We start from the raw sequence: 19,599 nt of genomic DNA, 5'->3' as shown, positions 1-19,599 counted from the left end.
GGAGGGACACTCCTTCAGCTCCATTTAAAGTGAATTCTGTGCTGAGTCCCTGCTCCTTCAGAACAGTAAACTGAAAGTCAGTTATTGCTAGCAAAGCTCCAGTGGTCCCTTTCCCACCTCAAAGATGTTTCACACAAAAAGGCTATTGGTTTGGCTTGAAGCCCTCTGAGGAAGTAGTGTGGAGGTGGAGGCAGGCTGGCATTCAAGGCCTATCCTCTACAAGCCGCCCTGTGCCTGGTGTCCCCAGGGGCAATTTTCCACCTGTCTCCGTGAGCACCAGAGTCTCCCACACATATATGGTGGAGCAGACATTGTTATGTGGTCCCACTGGAAGAGGCACCATGCTTTGCTGACCAAAACCTACTGAGCAGTCAAAAGTCCAGAGGATCAAAGCTCAACTGGCTAGAAGAGCAAGCAGCTTTGGAAATACCTGTCTATTCAAGGGGTATGGGAAAGCTAGGGCAGTGTAGGTTGAGTAGGGCAACACCTCTGACACATGGGCAATAGTGACTTGGGCAAAAGCATGTAAGTGACAGCTGATAAGGCCATTGTTACTGCTACCACCTCCTATTATCTATGCTTGAGCAGACATTAGGCAGTAGGAACTGAAAAACTGAGGACCCATCTTAGCAGAAAAGAGAGGACACTCAAACGCTTGTCCTATTAGCCGTCAATGTTCTGTGCCGGTAAAAGAACTTTGGAGCATGGGTAGGGTTCCTGAGAACAGTTGGTGAACATCGATGGGGTGAGATGGGCACTGCTCCCACAGGCAACACTGGGATGAGGATACCAGCAGTGCTACATCTTCCAGATTGCTAAAGAGCAGGTGAAGAACAGGTTTTATTGCACTTTCTCATTCTTAGGAAACAGGATTGCCCTGCAGAGTCACTTGATTTGCAGAAAACACTGCACATCAATGATGAGTTTCAGGCAGAATCATAGGTCACCTCTGCTCTCATGGGAAGGAAAACTAAAAGTCCACCAGTTAGGCTTTTCGGGGGCAGTTTATGCACTGGTATCCTTGGGCTATTTGGGCTGTCTGGCCAGGTCACTGTTTGGCAGGCAGAATAGCTAACTGACAGGTGCCTTGGGAAGGTTCTGCACACACAAGAGCTGGGGCAAACTTTCCCAACAGGGAAACTACTTGGCCAACATGTAAGCTCCATAAAGAGGCTGGAGCCATGATGCTCAACCCCAATATGCCTGACTCCTTTTTTCCTACTCTGGGCTCAGACCACCCAAAGGGGCAGAGATGCTGAGCTGATCTAGGAGGATCCCTGGACCGTGCTCCATAGCATCAAACGAGATAACAAAAGGATCTAAGGGGTTGGAAAACAAAAGACCAGTTTACATCAGACATTGATTTTTGAAAGTCTTTTTGAGCTCAGGAAACTGGAGGCAGATACCATGCAGAAAAAGCCAGCCTGGCTGTCTGTCCATTGGTCTATCCTGAGCAATTGTGAACATTTCATATATAAATGGGGTGGTACCGCTTATGGTTGATCTTTTTCCTACAAGTTGGGCAAGTGTTAGCATTCTTAAGGGAATCACGGAGGCACTGGCTACAGAAGACGTGGCCACATTCTGTAGAAACAATGAGACGCCCATTCTGCACAATCTAGAAGACATTAAAAGAACAGCCTTAAAAGAACAGCCTTAAAGTATCCCTTTTTTTTACAAGGACCCAAACCCACCCATCACCAAGGAGACCAGTGAAACAAAGAAGGTGCTGGGACGTATATGAAAAAGCAGTACACGTAAGAGGTTTGAATGGTGTCTGTGTAACAGGTGACAGACAGGACTTCCCCAGGTGCAGCAGTACAAAGTGGCTATGGGGAACCTCAGAAAAAAAATCAGCAGCTTCTAGATAGGGCTGGGTTGGGAAACATCAATTTGCATAAGGGCTAAAGATAAAATGTACAGGGCCCACCACCAACTGGCACAATCCATTTTGACACACACACTTCCTCCAAGTACTTTTGAGTAAAGTAGGTTAAAACCAACAGGAGAAACAACTAGGTTACTTACCTCAGAGTATCCATCCATACAGATAGGACAACTGACGGTACCTGAGGGCCTAAAATCACAGTGCTTTGCATCAGTTTTTAAGTAAATTCAAAATACTTGATTAAACCCTGTAAAGCAACCTCACATACACAGTCATATCTTCTCAAATCTCTCATTTTTGTTGAGTTAGGACAGGTACCCAAAAAACTTGAAGAGAAATTAACTGCTTGAAGGGTTGGGCTCCAAAAGCCATTGAAAAGGGGAATAAGCAAGAACAGGTCTAGAAGATGTGGACAAGTAGGTTTGCCCACCTCTTTTTTTTCTTTTTTAAAGATTTATTTATTATATATAAATACACTTTAGTTGTTTTCAAACACACCAGAAGAGGACATCAGATATCATTACAGATGGTTGTGAGCCACCATGTGGTTGCTGAGATTTGAACTCAGGACATCTGGAAGAGCAGTTAGTGCTCTTAACTGCTGAGCCATCTCTCCAGCCCGCCCACCGCTTTTGCTTCCAGCATTCTTGCTAGTAGCACCTGTAACACAATCTACTTATACCCACTCCATGAGGGAAAAGCACACCCTGGTCAGTATGTGTGGCTCCTGTCTGTCTGTCAATTGGTCTATCCTGAGCAGACAGCTGAACCCAACCCTGTATTCCAAATATGCCTACCCAGCTGCTTGGAAGATACTTGTTCTAGAGCAAGAGCTTACATACCTGATAGCAAATGCAGAATCTATATACCCTGGCCTCCACCCAACACAACAGCAGCAGAGCTCTTTACCTGGGTCCAGTAGCTCCATCATCCTTGGTGCTTCGAGGAGTATGGGTAGTCACGTACACATCTTTGTCCCTAGACAGCTCCTCATCATCACTGCTCACCACACAGCTGTCAGCATGCTCTTGGCGCAACCTCCTCCCATTTCTCCTTGGCCTTCTCCTTTCTAAGGAAAAAGCCACATTTTCAGCCATCTTCACCTAACCCATTTACCCTAGTGCCTCTAAAAGCCCTTCCCTCTGTTTGAGATCTTCAGGGACAAACTGCCACCATAGTATCTGTACCCTCAGAACGTCCTGTCCAGGCACTGAGGCCAATCACTTGCCTTCTAAGAAGGCTCAGCCCATGGTACAATGGCAGAGATTTTCAGTAAAACCAACACGTCTGACCAAAGCCATCCATCTTCCTGCCTAAGATCTTGGAAGGACTGTCTGACAAAGCCTACATACAATGCTGTGGCATTTATTCATAACAATTTTCGCTAAACCCACGGAAAAAAAAGAAATGAAACCAGCTTACCTTCAACAATCTGAAGAGGGCGGAGAGGGGGAAAAAAAAAGAGATTGTGTTATAAACATCCTGACATTTTATCTGATAAAACACAGCTTGCATCTAATATGAATGTTTGACCCTCTCCGAATTCTGTTGGGCTCTCAGTCCTCCCTTTCCCCCCAAGAAAGGGAAATGATATGTACTTCTACAGACCACCTATGGCCATCTCCAGGTCAATGCATCCTGAGTCAATATGCTGAGTCTTATCCTACCTACATCTGGGGGCCTAAATACCACATTAAGATCTGTGCATAGTCGGGCGTAGTGGCTCATGCCTTTAATCCCAGCACTCGGGAGGCGGAGGCAGGCAGATTTCTGAGTTTGAGGCCAGCCTGGTCTACAAAGTGAGTTCCAGGACAGCCAGGGCTATACAGAGAAACCCTGTCTCTAAAAACCAAAACCAAAAAAAAAAAAAAAAAAAATCTGTGCATGACCACAGAGGTTGGGTTACTGTCTGGAGAGAGCTATATTCTGTTCACAAAAACAGAGGCCTAGCTCACTTCCCTGGGCTGAGTTAGAAAACAATTGGGAATGCTCATTGCTACCTATAGTCAACACAGATGGAGGAAGCCTTTGGAAAAGGATTTGTGCTATTTAATGTTATAAAAAGATCAGTTAGGTTATTATTGTAAGTCAGTCTTTTTAAACAAGAACCAGCAAACATTTGATTAGTGGCTCAAAACAACATAGCCAAAGATGATCTTGGTTTCTGATCCATGTCTGCCTTCACTTTCAAAGTGCTAGAGTTGAGATGTGTACCACCACTCTGTTTTTACACTGACAATTTCTACCAATTCAACTCAGTTCACTGCCACATTCTAGGTAAGGGGAACATTCAGGTCATGGGAGGAATAGCTTCAAGGTTTTCCTTTTTACCATACAGAATGAAGCACTTTTGAAAAGCAAAACCATGAGCCCCTTAGTGTCCAACCCTGGGTCACACTGCCATACCCTTCATCTGGACTCTTTTGCTTCAAAATTTTTGGCCCTAGCCAGCTGTGGTGGTGTAAGCTTTTAATACTATCACTTAGTAGGCAGAGGTAAGTGGATTTGAGTTCAAGGCCAGCCTGGTCTATATAGGAAGTTCCAAGACAGCCAGGGCTACACAGAGAAACCCCATCTCAAAGGTCAGTTCCCACCTTCCACACATTATTTGAAGGACTCAGCTCACTGAGAAAGGTAGCCCACATTCTTATCTCCTACATAGGTAGACTCCACTGCCTGCTCATCTGTCTAAAGCAGCATATACAGCAGCTGCCCTGGTAGGCTGACACTAGTAAGTTATTTCAGTATCAAGTCTGGAGCCTCTTCTAGGCTTTTTAATACCAACTCACACCCCACCCCTCCAGGCACCCCACACTCATTAAAAACACCTTTAAGCCAGGCAGTGGTGGTGCACGCCTTTAATCCCAGCACTTGGGAGGCAAAGGCACATAGATTTCTGAGTTTGAGGCCAGCCTGGTCTACAGAGTGAGTTCCAGGATGCCAGGGATACACAGAGAAACCCTGTCTCGAAAAACAAAACAAAACAAAACAAAACAAAACAAAACAAAACAAAACAAAAGACATAGGCCACCATGCCTGGCTTTTCTGTTGTTGTCTTTAAAAACAAAAAACCACACACCTTATTTCATGTATATAGGAGTACACTGTAGCTGCTGTATTCAGACACACACAAGAGGGTATTGGATCCCATTACAGATGGTTATGAGCTACCATGTGGTTGATGAGAATTGAACTTAGGACTCTGGAAGAGTAGTCAAAGTGTTCTTAACCTCTGAGCCATCTTTACAGACCCTTTCACAATCTTTCCAACCCTAACCAGTGACCCAGGGATCAGATGCAGATATGGGCCTAGTACTCTTACCCAAACAGCCAATTTTTACTCAAATGCTTACCACAACAGAGTCATTGTGAGTCAGGTCCACAACCACGGGCTCTAAAGATTCACAGGTGAGGTCCACGATTTCATCTCCAACTTCAAAATAAAGCAATTCAACAAATATTAGGAGGATAATAAGGCTGTACGACTTAGGCTTGGTTGGTATTACAAACATGGTATAGGCCTGTATCAAAGTATAAAAGCCCTGACATAATACAAAAAAACCTAAAGACTAACTAACCCCCTTTCAAAGATGATAGCTAAAAAGTGTCACTCTAGCATTTTGCTAAGTGGGAGGTATGAATTACGGAAGTCCTACAGGTATAAATGTGAGGACAAACTTCCAACCAAGTGGTTTTGCCCCACCTACACAGTCATGCCCAGGCACCACAATTTCATTAATCAGGGAGGGCGAGTAAGAAACATTTATAGGTATGTTTCTTCCTGATTGCTAGTAACATTAAAGAATATTAACTTTAGAATTTATTTTATAAACAGTATGGGTCTAACATAGTCTAACATGTTTTATCTGCTTATACTGAATTTCCCAGAGCTAGGTATGGTGGCCAACACCTTTAATGCCAGCACCCAATGGATGAAAGAGTTCAAGGTCAGCTTGGTCTACATAGCAAGGTCCAGGCTACTGAAGGCTACATAGTTAAAAGCCTGTCTGTCTGCCTTTCCCCCACACTCCTTACCTATATACACACAGATATCCAATGCAATTTACCCCAACTGCCTCTCACTTTTCATGAAAAAGAATGGCTGCTACTTAATAATCATAATTTATGGATCTATAAACTTATGGGTCTTTTGAGTCCATGTTTGTGTTCAGAATATAGTAAAAGAAAGGGACCTCCTTTTTGGGTCTAGAGGTCCAGAGTTCTAACCTGTAGGCAAAGAGTAAAGGTTTTGAAGAATTCACTTTAAGAAGTGAAACTGAGTCCAAACAGAAAATGAACACTACCCTTTGAAATCCAAGAAATCCATCATACATGAAGTATTTGAAGTTTCTTTTTAACTCTAAGATAAATGAAATCAAGTATTTTTTTAAATTTGCAGCACTAAGGGCTGTACAAAGGCCTTGCATATTAAACACGTGCTCTACTAAGCTATCTACGTCTATAGCTTCAACAGTTCTTGGGCATGAGTTATAGAAAACAGCAGAGCAAAGGGGTTCGATCCAAGCCACATGACACTTCCTGAGAAGGCAGAAGAAGATCCAATCTGGACTCTGTCTAAACCAAGCTCTAACAACGACAGCCATTAACAAGATTGCCTTTAGAAATTTTGTCTTAATGAAAACCGAAAGAGGAAATTCAAATATTTCACCAAGCTAAGCAAGATGAAGTTCATGAGCCAAGTGGCTGCTTCAAAACAGATACCACAATACCAAAGGGGGCAGCTTTATCATTGTTGCTGTAAGCTGTGAATAGTAAGTCTTAAGATTACACATGCATATAAAATATAAAGTACAAGAGCTTCTAACAGCTAACATTTGTAAGGTACAATCTGCTTGCCATACATGGTCCCAAGGGCATTATGGCACAAATTCAACTTGCCCTTTATACTAACATCATTCCCTAAAACAGAAAGCCTCAGGAAGGTGTGGCCTGGGGCTAGAGAGACAGTTCAGGGGCTACAAAATACTTGCTGCTCTTTTTTTTTTTTGGTTTCTCTGTGTAGCCTTGGCTGTCCTGGAACTCACTTTGTAGGCCAGGCTGGCCTCGAACTCAGAAATCCGCCTGCCTCTGCCTCCCGAGTGCTGGGATTAAAGGCGTGGGCCACCACGCCCGGCTACTTGCTGCTCTTGTAAAAGACTCAAGTTCAGTTCCCAGCACCCACAGGGCAACTCGCAACCATCTGTAAGTACTGTTCAGGGAATACAGTCATCGTCTGACCTCTGTACGCACCAGGCACACGTGTGGGGCACAGACACACACAGAAGCCCAATGCTCATTTACATAAATTGGGAAGAAAAAAGGTGTAACTTTCTCTAAGGTCTCAAGTTGGCAAATTAGTATGCATAAACTGGATCCAATTTACATGCATAAAATACTGCACTATGTCCACTTGTCAACGTTACAGTCAAGTATTTCTAGCTCTCTTACCAGTTTCCACAAGTTCTATGGGTTCTGTTTCCAAGGAAACCTCAGGGGTTGAAGTTGTTTCCCGAGTTCGCTTCTGGGTTTGTCTAGAATTTACAGTTCCACCACGCCGCTTTCTTTGAGGATTTCTCTAAGGTCATCAAGGGAGAAAGAAGCAGTTGTATGAGTTCCAGATTTGACAGGGTTTCAAGAAGAGTAAAAAAGTACACAGGTTGGGTAATGGTTCAACTTGGTTGTCCTCATACTTGTCTGTGCCTGCGTGTGTGTGCAAGCACAAACACTCACCCAGAGGATGTGCACTCTATCACCACAAAATCTGTGGCACTTCCAGAGCACAGGGAGAAAATGAAATAGTTTCTGTTGTTTCATCTGATAAAAAGGTTTTGCTGTATAGCCCTGGCTGTCCTGGAAGTCAGAGTTCCACTTGTAGTTGCCTCCTGAGTGCTAGGATTAGAGGTCTGTGTCACTTTGCCCAAGTCAGAATGCTATTTTTACATCTCATAAGAAACTTTTGTTTCAAAACACTTTTTCTTAAGTTTGGATCATATGTGCAATCTTGAAATGTGTGCTCTGTAAGCAAAAGATCTTTACACATCCTTCCTTACATAGCTTCTTAAACTATGGAGAGATGGCTCTATGGTTAAGAACAGTAACTGCTCTTCCAGAGGTCATGAGTTCAATTCCCAGCAACCACATGGTTGTTAGGCCTTAGGGAAACACTGTAGCTGTCTTCAGACACACCAGAAGAGGGCATGGGGTCTTAAAAATCTTAAAAACAAAACAAAAACCCCCCAAAACCCAAAAACTATGGATCACCTTTAATCAACACTTTGGGAGACAGGTAGGAGGATCTATGAGTTCAAAAGTACCCTGGTCTACACAGGAAGGTAAGAGGCCAGACAGGGATATACAATAAGATCCTATCTCAAATAAAATAGAAACAACAATGACAAGTAAGCCAACAAAAACAAGTGTGGTTTACAATGCCATATATGGTCATCTAAATGAATGGGGGAGGGAGGGCCATGAAAACAATTTTGCAATAGCAAAATATTTTCTGAACCTACAAAGACCACAAATTAACTCAAAAATCAAATGCATCATGAATTGTTATTTCTCCTATCATCTGTCCATGTTACATCATATGACTTCATTATAGCTTTAGTTCTAAAAATGCAACTCACAAAATTTGCATAGAACATGCCATACTGTCCAGTGCCAACAAACACCACTCATTACACCTGTGTTTGAATTCAAGGTTACTGCTTGTCTTAGTTAGGGTTTTAGTGCTGTGAACAGACACCATGACCAAGGCAGTCTTATAAAAAACAACACTTAATTGGGGCTAGCTTATAGGTTCAGAGGTTCAGTCCATTATCATCAAGGTGGGAGCATGGCAATATCCAGGCAGGCATGGCGAAGGAGGAGCTGAGAGTTCTATGTCTTCATCCAAAGGCTGCTAGTGGAAGACTGACTTCCAGGTAACTAGGGTGAGGATCTTATACCCACACCCACAGTGACACACCCATTCCAACCAGGTCACAACTATTCCAACAAGGCCACACCACACCTACAGATGGTGCCACTCCCTGGTCCAAGGATATACAAAAACCATCACACTGCTATATTAGCAATTTTTACTGTACACACATTTTTTGTTGTTACATAAACTGAATGATTCAATTACTAACATGACTTGTAGTATTTTCCTATCATTATAATTACAGATACAATTATTTAGCATATAATTAAAATCTTGTATATGTCTAGATTATGCTGGCCTAGTATGTTTGATGTTTTGTTTTTTAATTTTCTTTAGCACTCCAGATTCGGTCAGGTGGATTTTTTTGAGTTGCAGGCAATATAAGACCTTGCCTTAAAAATAAGAAATTTGGCAGGGCATGAGGGCGCATGCCTTTAATCCCAGCACTCAGGAGGCAGAGGCAGGTGGATTTCTGAGTTCAAGGCCAGCCTGGTCTACAGAGTGAGGTCCAGGACAGCCAGAGCTACACAGAGAAACCCTGTCTTGAAAAACCAAACCAACCCAACCGCCCCCCCCCACAAAACCCCAAATATGCTTTTTTTTCCTTTCCTTACTCCCAGAATGAAGGCTCTGAGATTACTTATTAATAAATGATTAGGCCAAAATGTTTGGCTCATACTCTGACTAGCTTGTAACTTATTTAGTCTATTTAAACTACTCTATGCATACCACTTGGCTAGTTACCTCACTTGCTTTTCCTCAGAATCTCCCAATTCTATCCTAAATTCGGGTACATGCTGGCTTATTTAAGTCTTCGTCAGCTTTTCTGAATCTCTCTTATACTATCACTATTTCCCAGAATCCCCTCTCTTCCTGCCAGTGTCCCACCTACTACTTCCTGCCTCAGCTCATTGGCCATCAGCTTTTTTATTGACAGGTGATGCTTGTAAGAAATTCTATTACCATGTCTGGCTAATTCAGTATTTTTTAAAAAAACATTTATTGTATGTATGCAGGTATTTGTGCTACTATGCACACATAACAACTTAGAGCAATCAATTCTCTCCTTCTACTATGTGGGGCATGGGGTCATACTCAGGTTGTCAGGCTTGTCAGTAAGCCACATTTTTATATAATTCTTTATATAAAAAATATCTATTTCATTTATAACTTACTTTCACTTTAATAAACTTAGTAAAGTTACATTTATACCAAATAATTTATTTAGAGTAAAAGCATGATTTTAATAACAAATACTGACTGGATCTGAATACACATCTATGTCAATACCTGAGGTCATAAAAATTTTTCCAAAGAAAAGTTACAAGTGGAAAAGTTTAGGATACCTTACTCTGGAACCCAAGTGACTCCAGCCAGAACCTACCTTACATGCAACCAAGGATGATCAAAAGTGAAGTCATCCTTTACAAATTTTTAAGTTTACTTTGAATATACAAGTATTTTGCCTGCATGTATATATCTATGTACCACTTGTAGGCCAGAAGAGGGTATCGGATCTCCTGAATTGGAGTTACAGACAACTCTGAGCAGACACTTGAGTGCTGGGAATTGAACCTAGGTCCCATGGAAAAGCAGCAAGTGCTCTTAGCCTGAGCCAGCTCTCTGGATCCAGATCCAATTTTTTCCTTGTTTTGGTTTTGGAGACAGGATTTCTGTGTAGCCCTGGCTGTCCTGGAGCTCTACACACAGACCAGGCTGGTTTTGTCTCACAGAAATCCACGTGCCTGGATTAAAGGCACGCATCACCATCGCCTAGCCCTAGTCCCAGTTTTAAACTTTAATTTGTTTTGGGTCTGTGATCTATACATATTCCATTACACGAGTGGAGGTTAGAGGGCAACTGAAAGGTGTCAGTTCTCCCTTTTCACCATGTGAGTTCCAAGACTCAACTGAACCAGTTCACAGACCTGTGAATAGTAGTTAATACACTGTAAAGACTAGGTCTTTCCTTTGCTGCTCTCTACTTATTTTAAAGTCAAAAAAAAAAAAAAAAGTTTCTCTGTGTATTTGTATACCACAGGCATGCCTAGTGCTCATAGGCTAGCCGATCACCTAGATCTAAAGTTACAGAAGGTTGTGAGCCAGGGCTGGCGAGATAGCTCAGCAGGTAAGAGCACTGACTGCTCTTCTGAAGGTCCTGAATTCAAATCACAGCAACCACATGGTGGCTCACAACCATCCATAAGAAGATCTGGAGCCCTCTTTTGATACTGTCTGAAGACAGCTACAGTGTACTTAGATATAATAATAAATCTTAAAAAATAAAATAAAAAAAGGAGGAGGAGGAGGTTGTGAGCCACCTGACATGCATGCTGAAAAACAGAAATAGTCCTTTCTTCCTAAACAACAGATCATCTGTTGAGATACCTCTTACTAGGTAATAATAAACTGTGTTTCTCCTAAATTGGTTGACAATTATGCCCTTGGGAATCAAGCCTCCTCCTTCCCAAAGCACAAAGATGTCTGCTACACAGTTATTATGTGGGTAATGGGACCAATCTCAAGTCCTCAATTCTTGCATTGGAAGCACTTTATTCACTTAACCATCTGCCCAGCCCTAGGGTCTGATCTCAGTGAGTACTTGAATATGGCCTTAAACTTAAAATTGTGATCCTGCCTTAATTTATCAATGGACTATAGGTTTAATTACCATCTACTTGGATTATAGACAGGTGCTTATCACAAGACAGATTTTTCAGTTTTGCTGGGAAATGTAATCAGGGCTTTGTGCATAAACGACAGAGATACACCCTCAGCTGTATTATTTTATTTTTAGAGACAGAGCACTTCTTGTCAACTTCTAGTCTTTGTAGCTCAACTTTCCAATATCTGGAATTAGGGACCAGTACTATAACATGTGGCTTATAATCCTCTTTAATATGCTACAAGGGAACAAGATAGTTAACTAATGTTGGTAATAAAATTTATAAGGTAAGAAAACTTACTGTACTCATTGTGCTCTCTGGCTTCAATCCACAGAAAAGGAAGTGATCTTCACCAAGGTTTATGGTGTGGTAGGATGTTCTCAATCTCTCATGCCCACTGAATACTCATCCTGTGGTTTACAATTTGGAGCCAACTAGATGTGCAGTATTTCCAAATTCTGAAAAACAAAGATACCAACTTGATAAATGTTGCTATTCTATTTGTACTGTTGACCAAAAACCAAAAACCCAAAAAACAGGAAAAAAAAAAAAAAAAAAAAAAACCCAAAAATCAAAAAACCAAAACAAAACAAAACTAGGTAATCCCAACGTCTACAATCCAAACTATCATACCATCTTCTTCTACTCAAGCTCCTTTTTAATACTTGGGATTGAATGGGAGGCTTCCTGTATTCTAACACTGTGCTATACTCCTGCAGTCCCTCCTGGCCTCCTTTTTCTGGTTGCTTCAAATATAGTACAAGCATTGTGGTAACTCTAGGAGCTTAAAGACAAGTTTTAGTTCCTTACTGGAATACATCAACTCCTTAGCATTCAGGAAAGGGAACAGAGCTTCCTAAGCCAACCAGTCTCCTTGTCCTATGACTTCACCATCCTCCAAGGTTCTGAGGAACTAAGATGATAGTTCCTCAGAAACGTTTTTCAAGTTTCCCAACAAACTATTCAGGCCATAAAATAGTCCCAGATCCACTGTAATTGCTAGATTCCAGTGTACATTATGCTTCTGGTTTTAGGAAGTATCTTACATGTGAGTGAACACCTACGAAATGTGCCCCCCTCAAGCATATATTATCTCACAGGCACATCTTATTTCACAAGAATATAACAAAAATATCTTTACAATGAGCTTGAGAAAAGTCTCATGGATTAGAGGACTAAACTTCTATAGCACCCACATAAAAGCCAGACATGGCAGCATACAGTAACCTTAGTGCCCAGCCAGCTCAGTTCAGAAAACACTTCAGATTTAGTCAAACTCAGTTTCAAAAAAAAAAAAAAAAAGAAAAGAAGGCGAAGAGCCATATATAAAGACTGTCCTCCTTTGGCCTCTACATGGGCAAACACACAAAATACACACTGTGCATGCAAAAGGGAAACGAGAAGACCTGTTTGCTGAGTGCTGAGAAATAATAGGGCGCACATATTTTGGCTAAGATTGGCTGCTACACACATCCTGACCTGTATGCTTCTTACCAATTTGAGACCAAGTCTCCTAAAACTCCACTAATCAGATACCTTTACTAGCTTTCCTCAAGTCTTTTCATACTCCACATTACTGGTGACCATACCAATTACATTCCAAATCTGGTTATTTTCTTCAGAGATAACCAAGACCAAGAGTCGGAGAACTCTATGATAGGAACCAGTCTTTAAGAATCTACTAAGAGAATCTAGGCAGGAAGGGGCATCCATCAGTCTGAGAATGTACAAAGGAAATGTGTAGACAGAGGACAGAAATTATAACCATTAAATACCAGAATTCACACTTTTTGTTTCTCATCTTCCAGTGGTGGGAATGGCACCCATAGCTTTAGTACTGCTCAATCACTGAGCTGAATTTAGATTCCGAGAATCTATATATTTATGTGTATGCAACGAATAGTTTTGTTTTGTTTTTGTTTGTTTGTTTTGGTTTTTTCAAGACAGGGTTTCTCTGTATATAGCACTGGCTGTCCTGGAACTCACTTTGTAGACCAGGCTGGCCTTGAACTCAGAAATCCGACTGCCTCTGCCTCCAGAGTGCTGGGACTAAAGGCCTGTGCCNCCNCGCCCGGCTGTTTTTTTTTTTTTTTTTTGAAAGGGTTTTTGTACCTCTGGCTGGCTACATCTGTCTCCAGAGGTCTGATTAAAGGTGTATGCCACCATGCCTGGCAGAGAACCTACTCTTGTTATGTTAAACCAAAATTAGAGGTATTCTAGAAGAAAATTGTAACATGGAAATTTAGTATGTCAAGGTACTCTTGATTCCTTCCTTCCAACACAATCCCCCAGCACTATGACCTCAACAAGAAAGTGCAAAGGAAGCCCTCAATGTGACAGGGCTTTATCTACTTTCCACCTCCCTAATATTTTGCACAAAATAGATGCTATGATAATTGGTTGAAGGCAAATTACTTTGAGGGTGATGGTGCCCTTGCCATTGAAAGACCTAGGGTAGAACAGTGACCACTTTTGACTGGGAAAGGACAGACCAGGCATTTCCAAACCTGTAAGAGTGACAAACATGCCGGGCGTGGTGGCGCACGCCTTTAAATCCAGCACTTGGGAGGCAGAGGCAGGTGGATTTCCTAGTTCAAGGCCAGCCTGGCTACAAAGTGAGTTCCAGGACAGCCAAGGCTACACAGAGAAACCAAACCCTGTCTCAAAAAAAAAAAAAAACAAAAAAAACAAAAAAAGAGTGACAAACATTCATGTGAGGGTACCCAGGTGTTCATTCCAGAAGAGTGATTCTATGAAACCAATAAAGGCAAAGCATGTTGTTAAATATACCCTATAATCTTCAAATTTGGGAGAACAAATCAGAAAGACTCAGAGATAGAGGCCAAGCCTGGGAAATTATTACATAGTGAGCCTTTATCTAAAACAAAACAATAAACCATAAAACCAAGAGGTAAGCAAACTAAATGCAGGTAGACCAAAAGCTAAAAACTCCAATGTGAGGAATTCAGGCAAAATGTCCCTGGAAAAATTGAAGAGAACCAGAGCAAGAAAGAGACAGAATGAGTGAAAATTAGGAACAGAAACCTCAAGTTGCTTTTTCTTTCAATTTCCACAGGTTAATCTACAGTCTCAGTAGGCTGTCTCTTGCTGCCACCTCCATTCTCATTTTCACAAGGTAATAAATATAGTTACAACACACAGCTAGCCTCCTTTCCTGAACGTGCACTCACCTGACTGGCTTCATTTACAGTTACAGAAACGTGTTCCTTATAAAAACATAGGCTGGACGTGGTGGCGCATGCCTTTAATCCCAGCACTCAGGAGGCAGAGGCAGGTGGATTTCTGAGTTCGAGGCCAGCCTGGTCTACAAAGTGAGTTCCAGGACAGCCAGGGCTATACAGAGAAACCCTGTCTCGGGAAAAAAAAACCAAAAAAACAAACAAACAAAAACATAGAATTATAGGTCCAATACTCAATAACATGGCCAATAAATTTTAAAAATGTAGTGTTCTACAAGAGAAAACTGGCTAACAAGATTAACTATGATACTGTCAGCTTGCTTGTGGCATTGAGCTTTAGATGACCTCCCACATTCAAGTTATTGTGAAGTGGAAGGTGAGTGACTACTGCAGTATCAAACCTGCACAACTGTGACTCTGATTTTCCCTTCTATTTTTCAAAGAAGCTGTGACTAGCAAACAAATTTCTTCTTAAACTGTTCCCTATCTTATCAACACCACTGAAACAAATATGATTCCAAAGAAGCATTTTAAATAGAAATCTATGTCACCTTCTGGTATCCTAGATATCACTCATTCATTCACTCAGGATGTGATTCCATTCACTTGGAACATGTGTTATGTTCCAAGACATAACACATAATGTACTTTACATAATACTTGGAAGGCAGAGGCAAGCAGATCTCTGAGTGTGAGGCCAGTCTGATCTACATAGTAAATGTGAGGCCAGTCAGGAATATACAGCTGAGGTCCTATCTCAGAATAATAAATTTAAAAACTATCATATGGGCACACATACGATGTGCCATATATAGCGTGTAATGTAAAGGTCAGAAGATAACTTTGTGGATTTCTTCCATCCACCTTTACTTAGTATGATAGCTATTCTTGGTTGTCAACTTGACTACATCTGGAATTACAAACCCCAAATGTCTGGGTACACCTTCAAGAAATTTCTCTTTTTTTTCTTCCTTTTTTTGAGTCAGTGATTCTCTGTGTAGCTCTGGCTGTCCTGGAACTCCCTCCGTAGACCATTCTGGCCTCAAACTCAGATCCACCTGCTACTGCCTCCCAAGTGCTTGGGATTAAAGGCGTGCACCACTACTGCCCACCCATATCTCTAAATTAAATACCATAGACCCCACTGCATTTATTATATTCAGCAAAACAAAAGATAAGGCTGCGTGTTTCTTAATGAAATTGCATTTAAATTATGTGACTCATTAGACGCTTGCAGGTAACTGAGAGAAATGGCAGGAAAAGTATTTTGATTTGAACCTAGGGCTTGGCACAAGCTAATAAACATGTGAACTACCATTGAGCTATATATATCTCCATTATATAAGAATCTTGAGTTCAGCCGGGCATGGTGGCGCTCGCCTTTAATCCCAGCACTCTGGAGACAGAGGCAGGCGGATTTCTGAGTTTGAGGCTAGCCTGGTCTACAAAGTGAGTTCCAGGACAGCCAGGGCTATACAGAGAAACCCTGTCAAAAACAAAACAAACAAAAAAGAATCATGAGTTCAGATTCCAGTATCCATGGCAAATGCTTAGTTACAGCAGAGTGCTCACCTGTAAACCCCACTGTGTGAGTCTGTGGGGTGGGGGTGGGAAGAAAGCCTATTAAGGCCTAGAGATCTGGTCTCAAAGAAGTCAAATAATGATAAGGCAACACTGGTCTCTAGAAGCATATATAACCCACACCCACAGAGAGAATGAGGCTAACTCACTTGCCCAGAACTCATTCCACAGCCCCAGTTACTTGTGATTCTCTTGCCTCAATCTCTTGAATACATAGGATTACAAGCATGATCCACCAGTTTGGCTATACTTTATTTCTTGAGGGACATGGAAGAGTTTCAGATCTAGAGGGGAAATGGATCCTTTCAATACATGTGAAATTATAGTCTCTATCAGGAAAAAAAAAAAGACTTGGTAGTAGGATTCTTACAGGCCCATGATCTCAGTTACACCAGAAGTTGAATCAGGAGGACTGCCACATTCAAGGCCTGCCAGGACTATCAAGGAAGTTCAAGGGTAGCCTAGGCAACTTAAGGAGACCCTCTCTCAAACTAAAAAGTAAAATGAGGAGTTTGTTTACCATAGCAGGAAATGCATTAGCTTTATAGAGACCTGATAAATTAATTGAAACCGAAGTAATCTCATAAAAAACAGGAAGAGTTGACTTCACAAAGTTGTCTTCTCACTACCAAATACACATCATGGCACCCGGGTGCCCACATCATACAACACATCAGTATTGGTAATAACAAAAAGAGGACCAGAGATGTAACTCAGTAGTAAAGGAGCTGCCTAGCATTTGTGAGGCTCTGAGTCCAATATCCAGTCCCAACAAAACAATAAATACCCTTTGTTCAGAAATGAAATAAATATTACAGTCACCAAGAAACCAACTTTCGGGGGGGGGGGGGAACAACCAAATAAGCTAGGAAACAAAACCAAAACTGTTATTGAAATGGAGTCTCAAGTAGCCCAGGCTAGCCTCGATTCCACATTGGGCCGAACATAACCTCAGATTCCTGATTCTTCTGCCTCTACCTCTGAAAGGCTGGAATCACAAGCACTCTTCAAAGTACTTAGTAAGCAAGACAACTTTCCACTCATTTCACATCGAACTCACAGGCAAACCGGGACGCAAGTGTTTTCTCCAACCATTAAAAAGAAAAAGCACCAGGTGTGTGTGGGGTCTGGCCTGGAGAGAGGTTCCCTCTCACCATTGTCAGGAACAAGAGTCAATCTGCAGGCTGACAGACCTCAGACTACCTCGGCCTTTGTGAACTTCCGGCTCCCCCAATCACTTGGGCAACCTAGACTAAACGGCAGACCGAAGGACTGAAGCTTAAAACGCCCAGGGGTAAAGTTTAGAAAAACAAAAAGCAGGAACGCTCTTATCTGGACTCCTCCCCCGCACTAATCAAAATGTGGACAATGGCGTCCACTGCGAACAGTGTTAAAGGTTAAGTTTCCTACCCCTATGTACAGATGTGGCCCTGAGGGAAGAACCCGAGCGGGCACGGGGCTGGGCTGGAGGTCGCAATCGCCCGCTTGACTAACCATAGATAGGGCCAAAAGCGGCTCCTGGAAGCCCGAAGCCCAAACCCCATTCAGCTCCAAAGCCCGCAAGCGTCCTCGGCACTCTCGCAACTTAGATAAGGCCCGCCACGCGGCCCGGGTGCCCCAGCAAACTCGCAGGCCTCTGGAAGGCGGGGCGGCGACGCGACCACACAAAGGCTGCGTCATCAGCAAGGAACAAAAACCTCGCTCAGGTTCTCTCCAATCCGCCCGCCCGGCCCCGAGAGTGACCTTGGGCGCCCCCCAACCCTCGCCGAGCCTCAGTTTCCCTTCCTACTTGGCGAAAGAGGTTCTCCGGCCAGGCCGCGGGTTGGCGAGCGGATGCCCCCACACAAGACATTTCCCTACTTCCGACGACGGCGCCGCTCCATGTTCCGACAACCGCGTGCTCTCCGGGACGGAGGCGGCAGAGGGCCCAAGCCGGAGAAGCGCGGTTCCGCGAGAGACGGGCGGCCACCAACCCCAGTGCGGGCCGAGAGGCCGCCCGCGCTCCACGCCCGCACCGCCCTGCCCCGCCGCTTCCATGCTGCGGAGCCCAGCCTTACTTGGAGCTGGGGTTTGCTGCCAAACGTCTCGGCCAATGAGCTCGGGCAAGGACGTACCGACTCCAGCCGCCGCTGAGGAGCCCCGCTCAGGCAAGCCTCCACCGCCTCACGAAGACCCACTTCCGCTCGTCCGGCACCGGCCCGCCCTTCTCAGCCCTTATTGGCCTCTCCCGCCTTTACTCCCGTGCTCTACCGGTTTAGGAGGATAAATTGCAATTTTATTGGGTGAGAAAACCATCTATTACCGCTTTGAAATACACCTTCTTCCGGCCACGCCTCCCGCCTGCTTGCGGGAGCTTCCACTTCCCGCGAGAGTGCCGCCTGTCGCGCTCCTCCCACGAGAACTTGGCGGGGTCGTTGCTGGGGCGCCTCGCGAGCTTGCCCGCAGGGTGTTTGACTTTTCGTTTGGCTTCTGACCTGTTTTACGGTGGCCCTTCCGGCTGCACCTAGCCCTAAGCCATAATCCGTACCCTTCTCCGTCTCCTCGGGCGTTAATGAGGCGTACGGGAGACTCGCCCCAGGCCCCAATTTTCTGGTGATCCACAGGCAACCAGGCCGGGATTCGCACCATAAGTGCCAGGCTCTTAGGCATGTCAGTCCCCGGATTCTCCCTCGCAGGAATCATCTGCCATCATCTGGACAGGAGGCTCACCTATACGTTTGGGAGGCCTACCTGGAGGAAGCTTGAGGACTAGACGGAAGAGGACGTCCAGTTAGACATTGTGTGTGCTAAAGGCGGGGGAAGGTAGAGCTGGGCATGCCCAGGAGACTGCAGGTTAGCTGCCCAGTGTGTCGGGGCAGAGGCGAGGAAAGCAGGACTCAGAACACAAGTCCCATGGAATGCGAAGAACTGCCTCGGTCAAGACCAGGGCCTGGAATTGGGTCTCAGGACATCTCATGTTACAGAATCTCTCTTACCTGAATCTGAAAACCAGTATAATGACTTTAGGCAAGTCTCAGTCCAGTCACACCTATTACAGGTTATCCATTTTACCTACTTCTGCCGGTTAATAAGAATGTGAGTGCTAACAGGTAATACAAATCCATGCTAGGTCCTGCTACTCCTGGGCTAGGTGGAGGGATGGGTTTAGAAACTGAAAAATGATCTATACATAGATAAATAGCAACTAGAAAGAAATAGATGAGGACCCTCAGACTACTTGAGCAGATGATTTGAAGGTTATCCTAAATGTGGTTGAATTGCTTCTGTGGGGGTATACATCCTGGAAGATTGATTAACATGGTGAAGCAGACCAAAACCCGACCATTAATATTTTCC

General features: G+C 43.4%; 1 protein-coding gene across 4 annotated transcripts; it reads right to left on the bottom strand.

The window, feature by feature from the left end:
* Positions 1–1,359: 1,359 nt before the first annotated feature.
* On the bottom strand, positions 1,360–18,460 carry Rnf4 (ring finger protein 4). Of its 4 annotated transcripts, none has more exons than XM_021163236.2 (8): positions 18,378–18,460; positions 11,783–11,940; positions 7,337–7,463; positions 5,242–5,321; positions 3,311–3,320; positions 2,798–2,957; positions 2,029–2,077; positions 1,360–1,618 (listed from the first exon to the last, which is right to left on the bottom strand). In XM_021163236.2, the coding sequence occupies exons 2-8, from the start codon at positions 11,789–11,791 to the stop codon at positions 1,469–1,471; spliced, it is 585 nt and encodes a 194-aa protein (XP_021018895.1). In that variant the 5' UTR covers positions 11,792–11,940; positions 18,378–18,460; the 3' UTR covers positions 1,360–1,468. The 4 variants fall into 4 exon arrangements, with proteins under 4 accessions (XP_021018895.1, XP_021018893.1, XP_021018894.1 ...); XM_021163234.2 differs by having other exon boundaries at positions 18,321–18,409; XM_021163235.1 differs by lacking the exon at positions 18,378–18,460 and adding an exon at positions 17,758–17,820.
* Positions 18,461–19,599: the final 1,139 nt, after the last annotated feature.

Source organism: Mus caroli, chromosome 5 (genome assembly GCF_900094665.2).
Source record: "Mus caroli chromosome 5, CAROLI_EIJ_v1.1, whole genome shotgun sequence".
Lineage (NCBI taxonomy): Eukaryota > Metazoa > Chordata > Mammalia > Rodentia > Muridae > Mus > Mus caroli.
The sequence above is the reverse complement of the archived record's forward strand: the minus strand, read 5'-3'. Positions and strand labels throughout refer to the sequence as shown.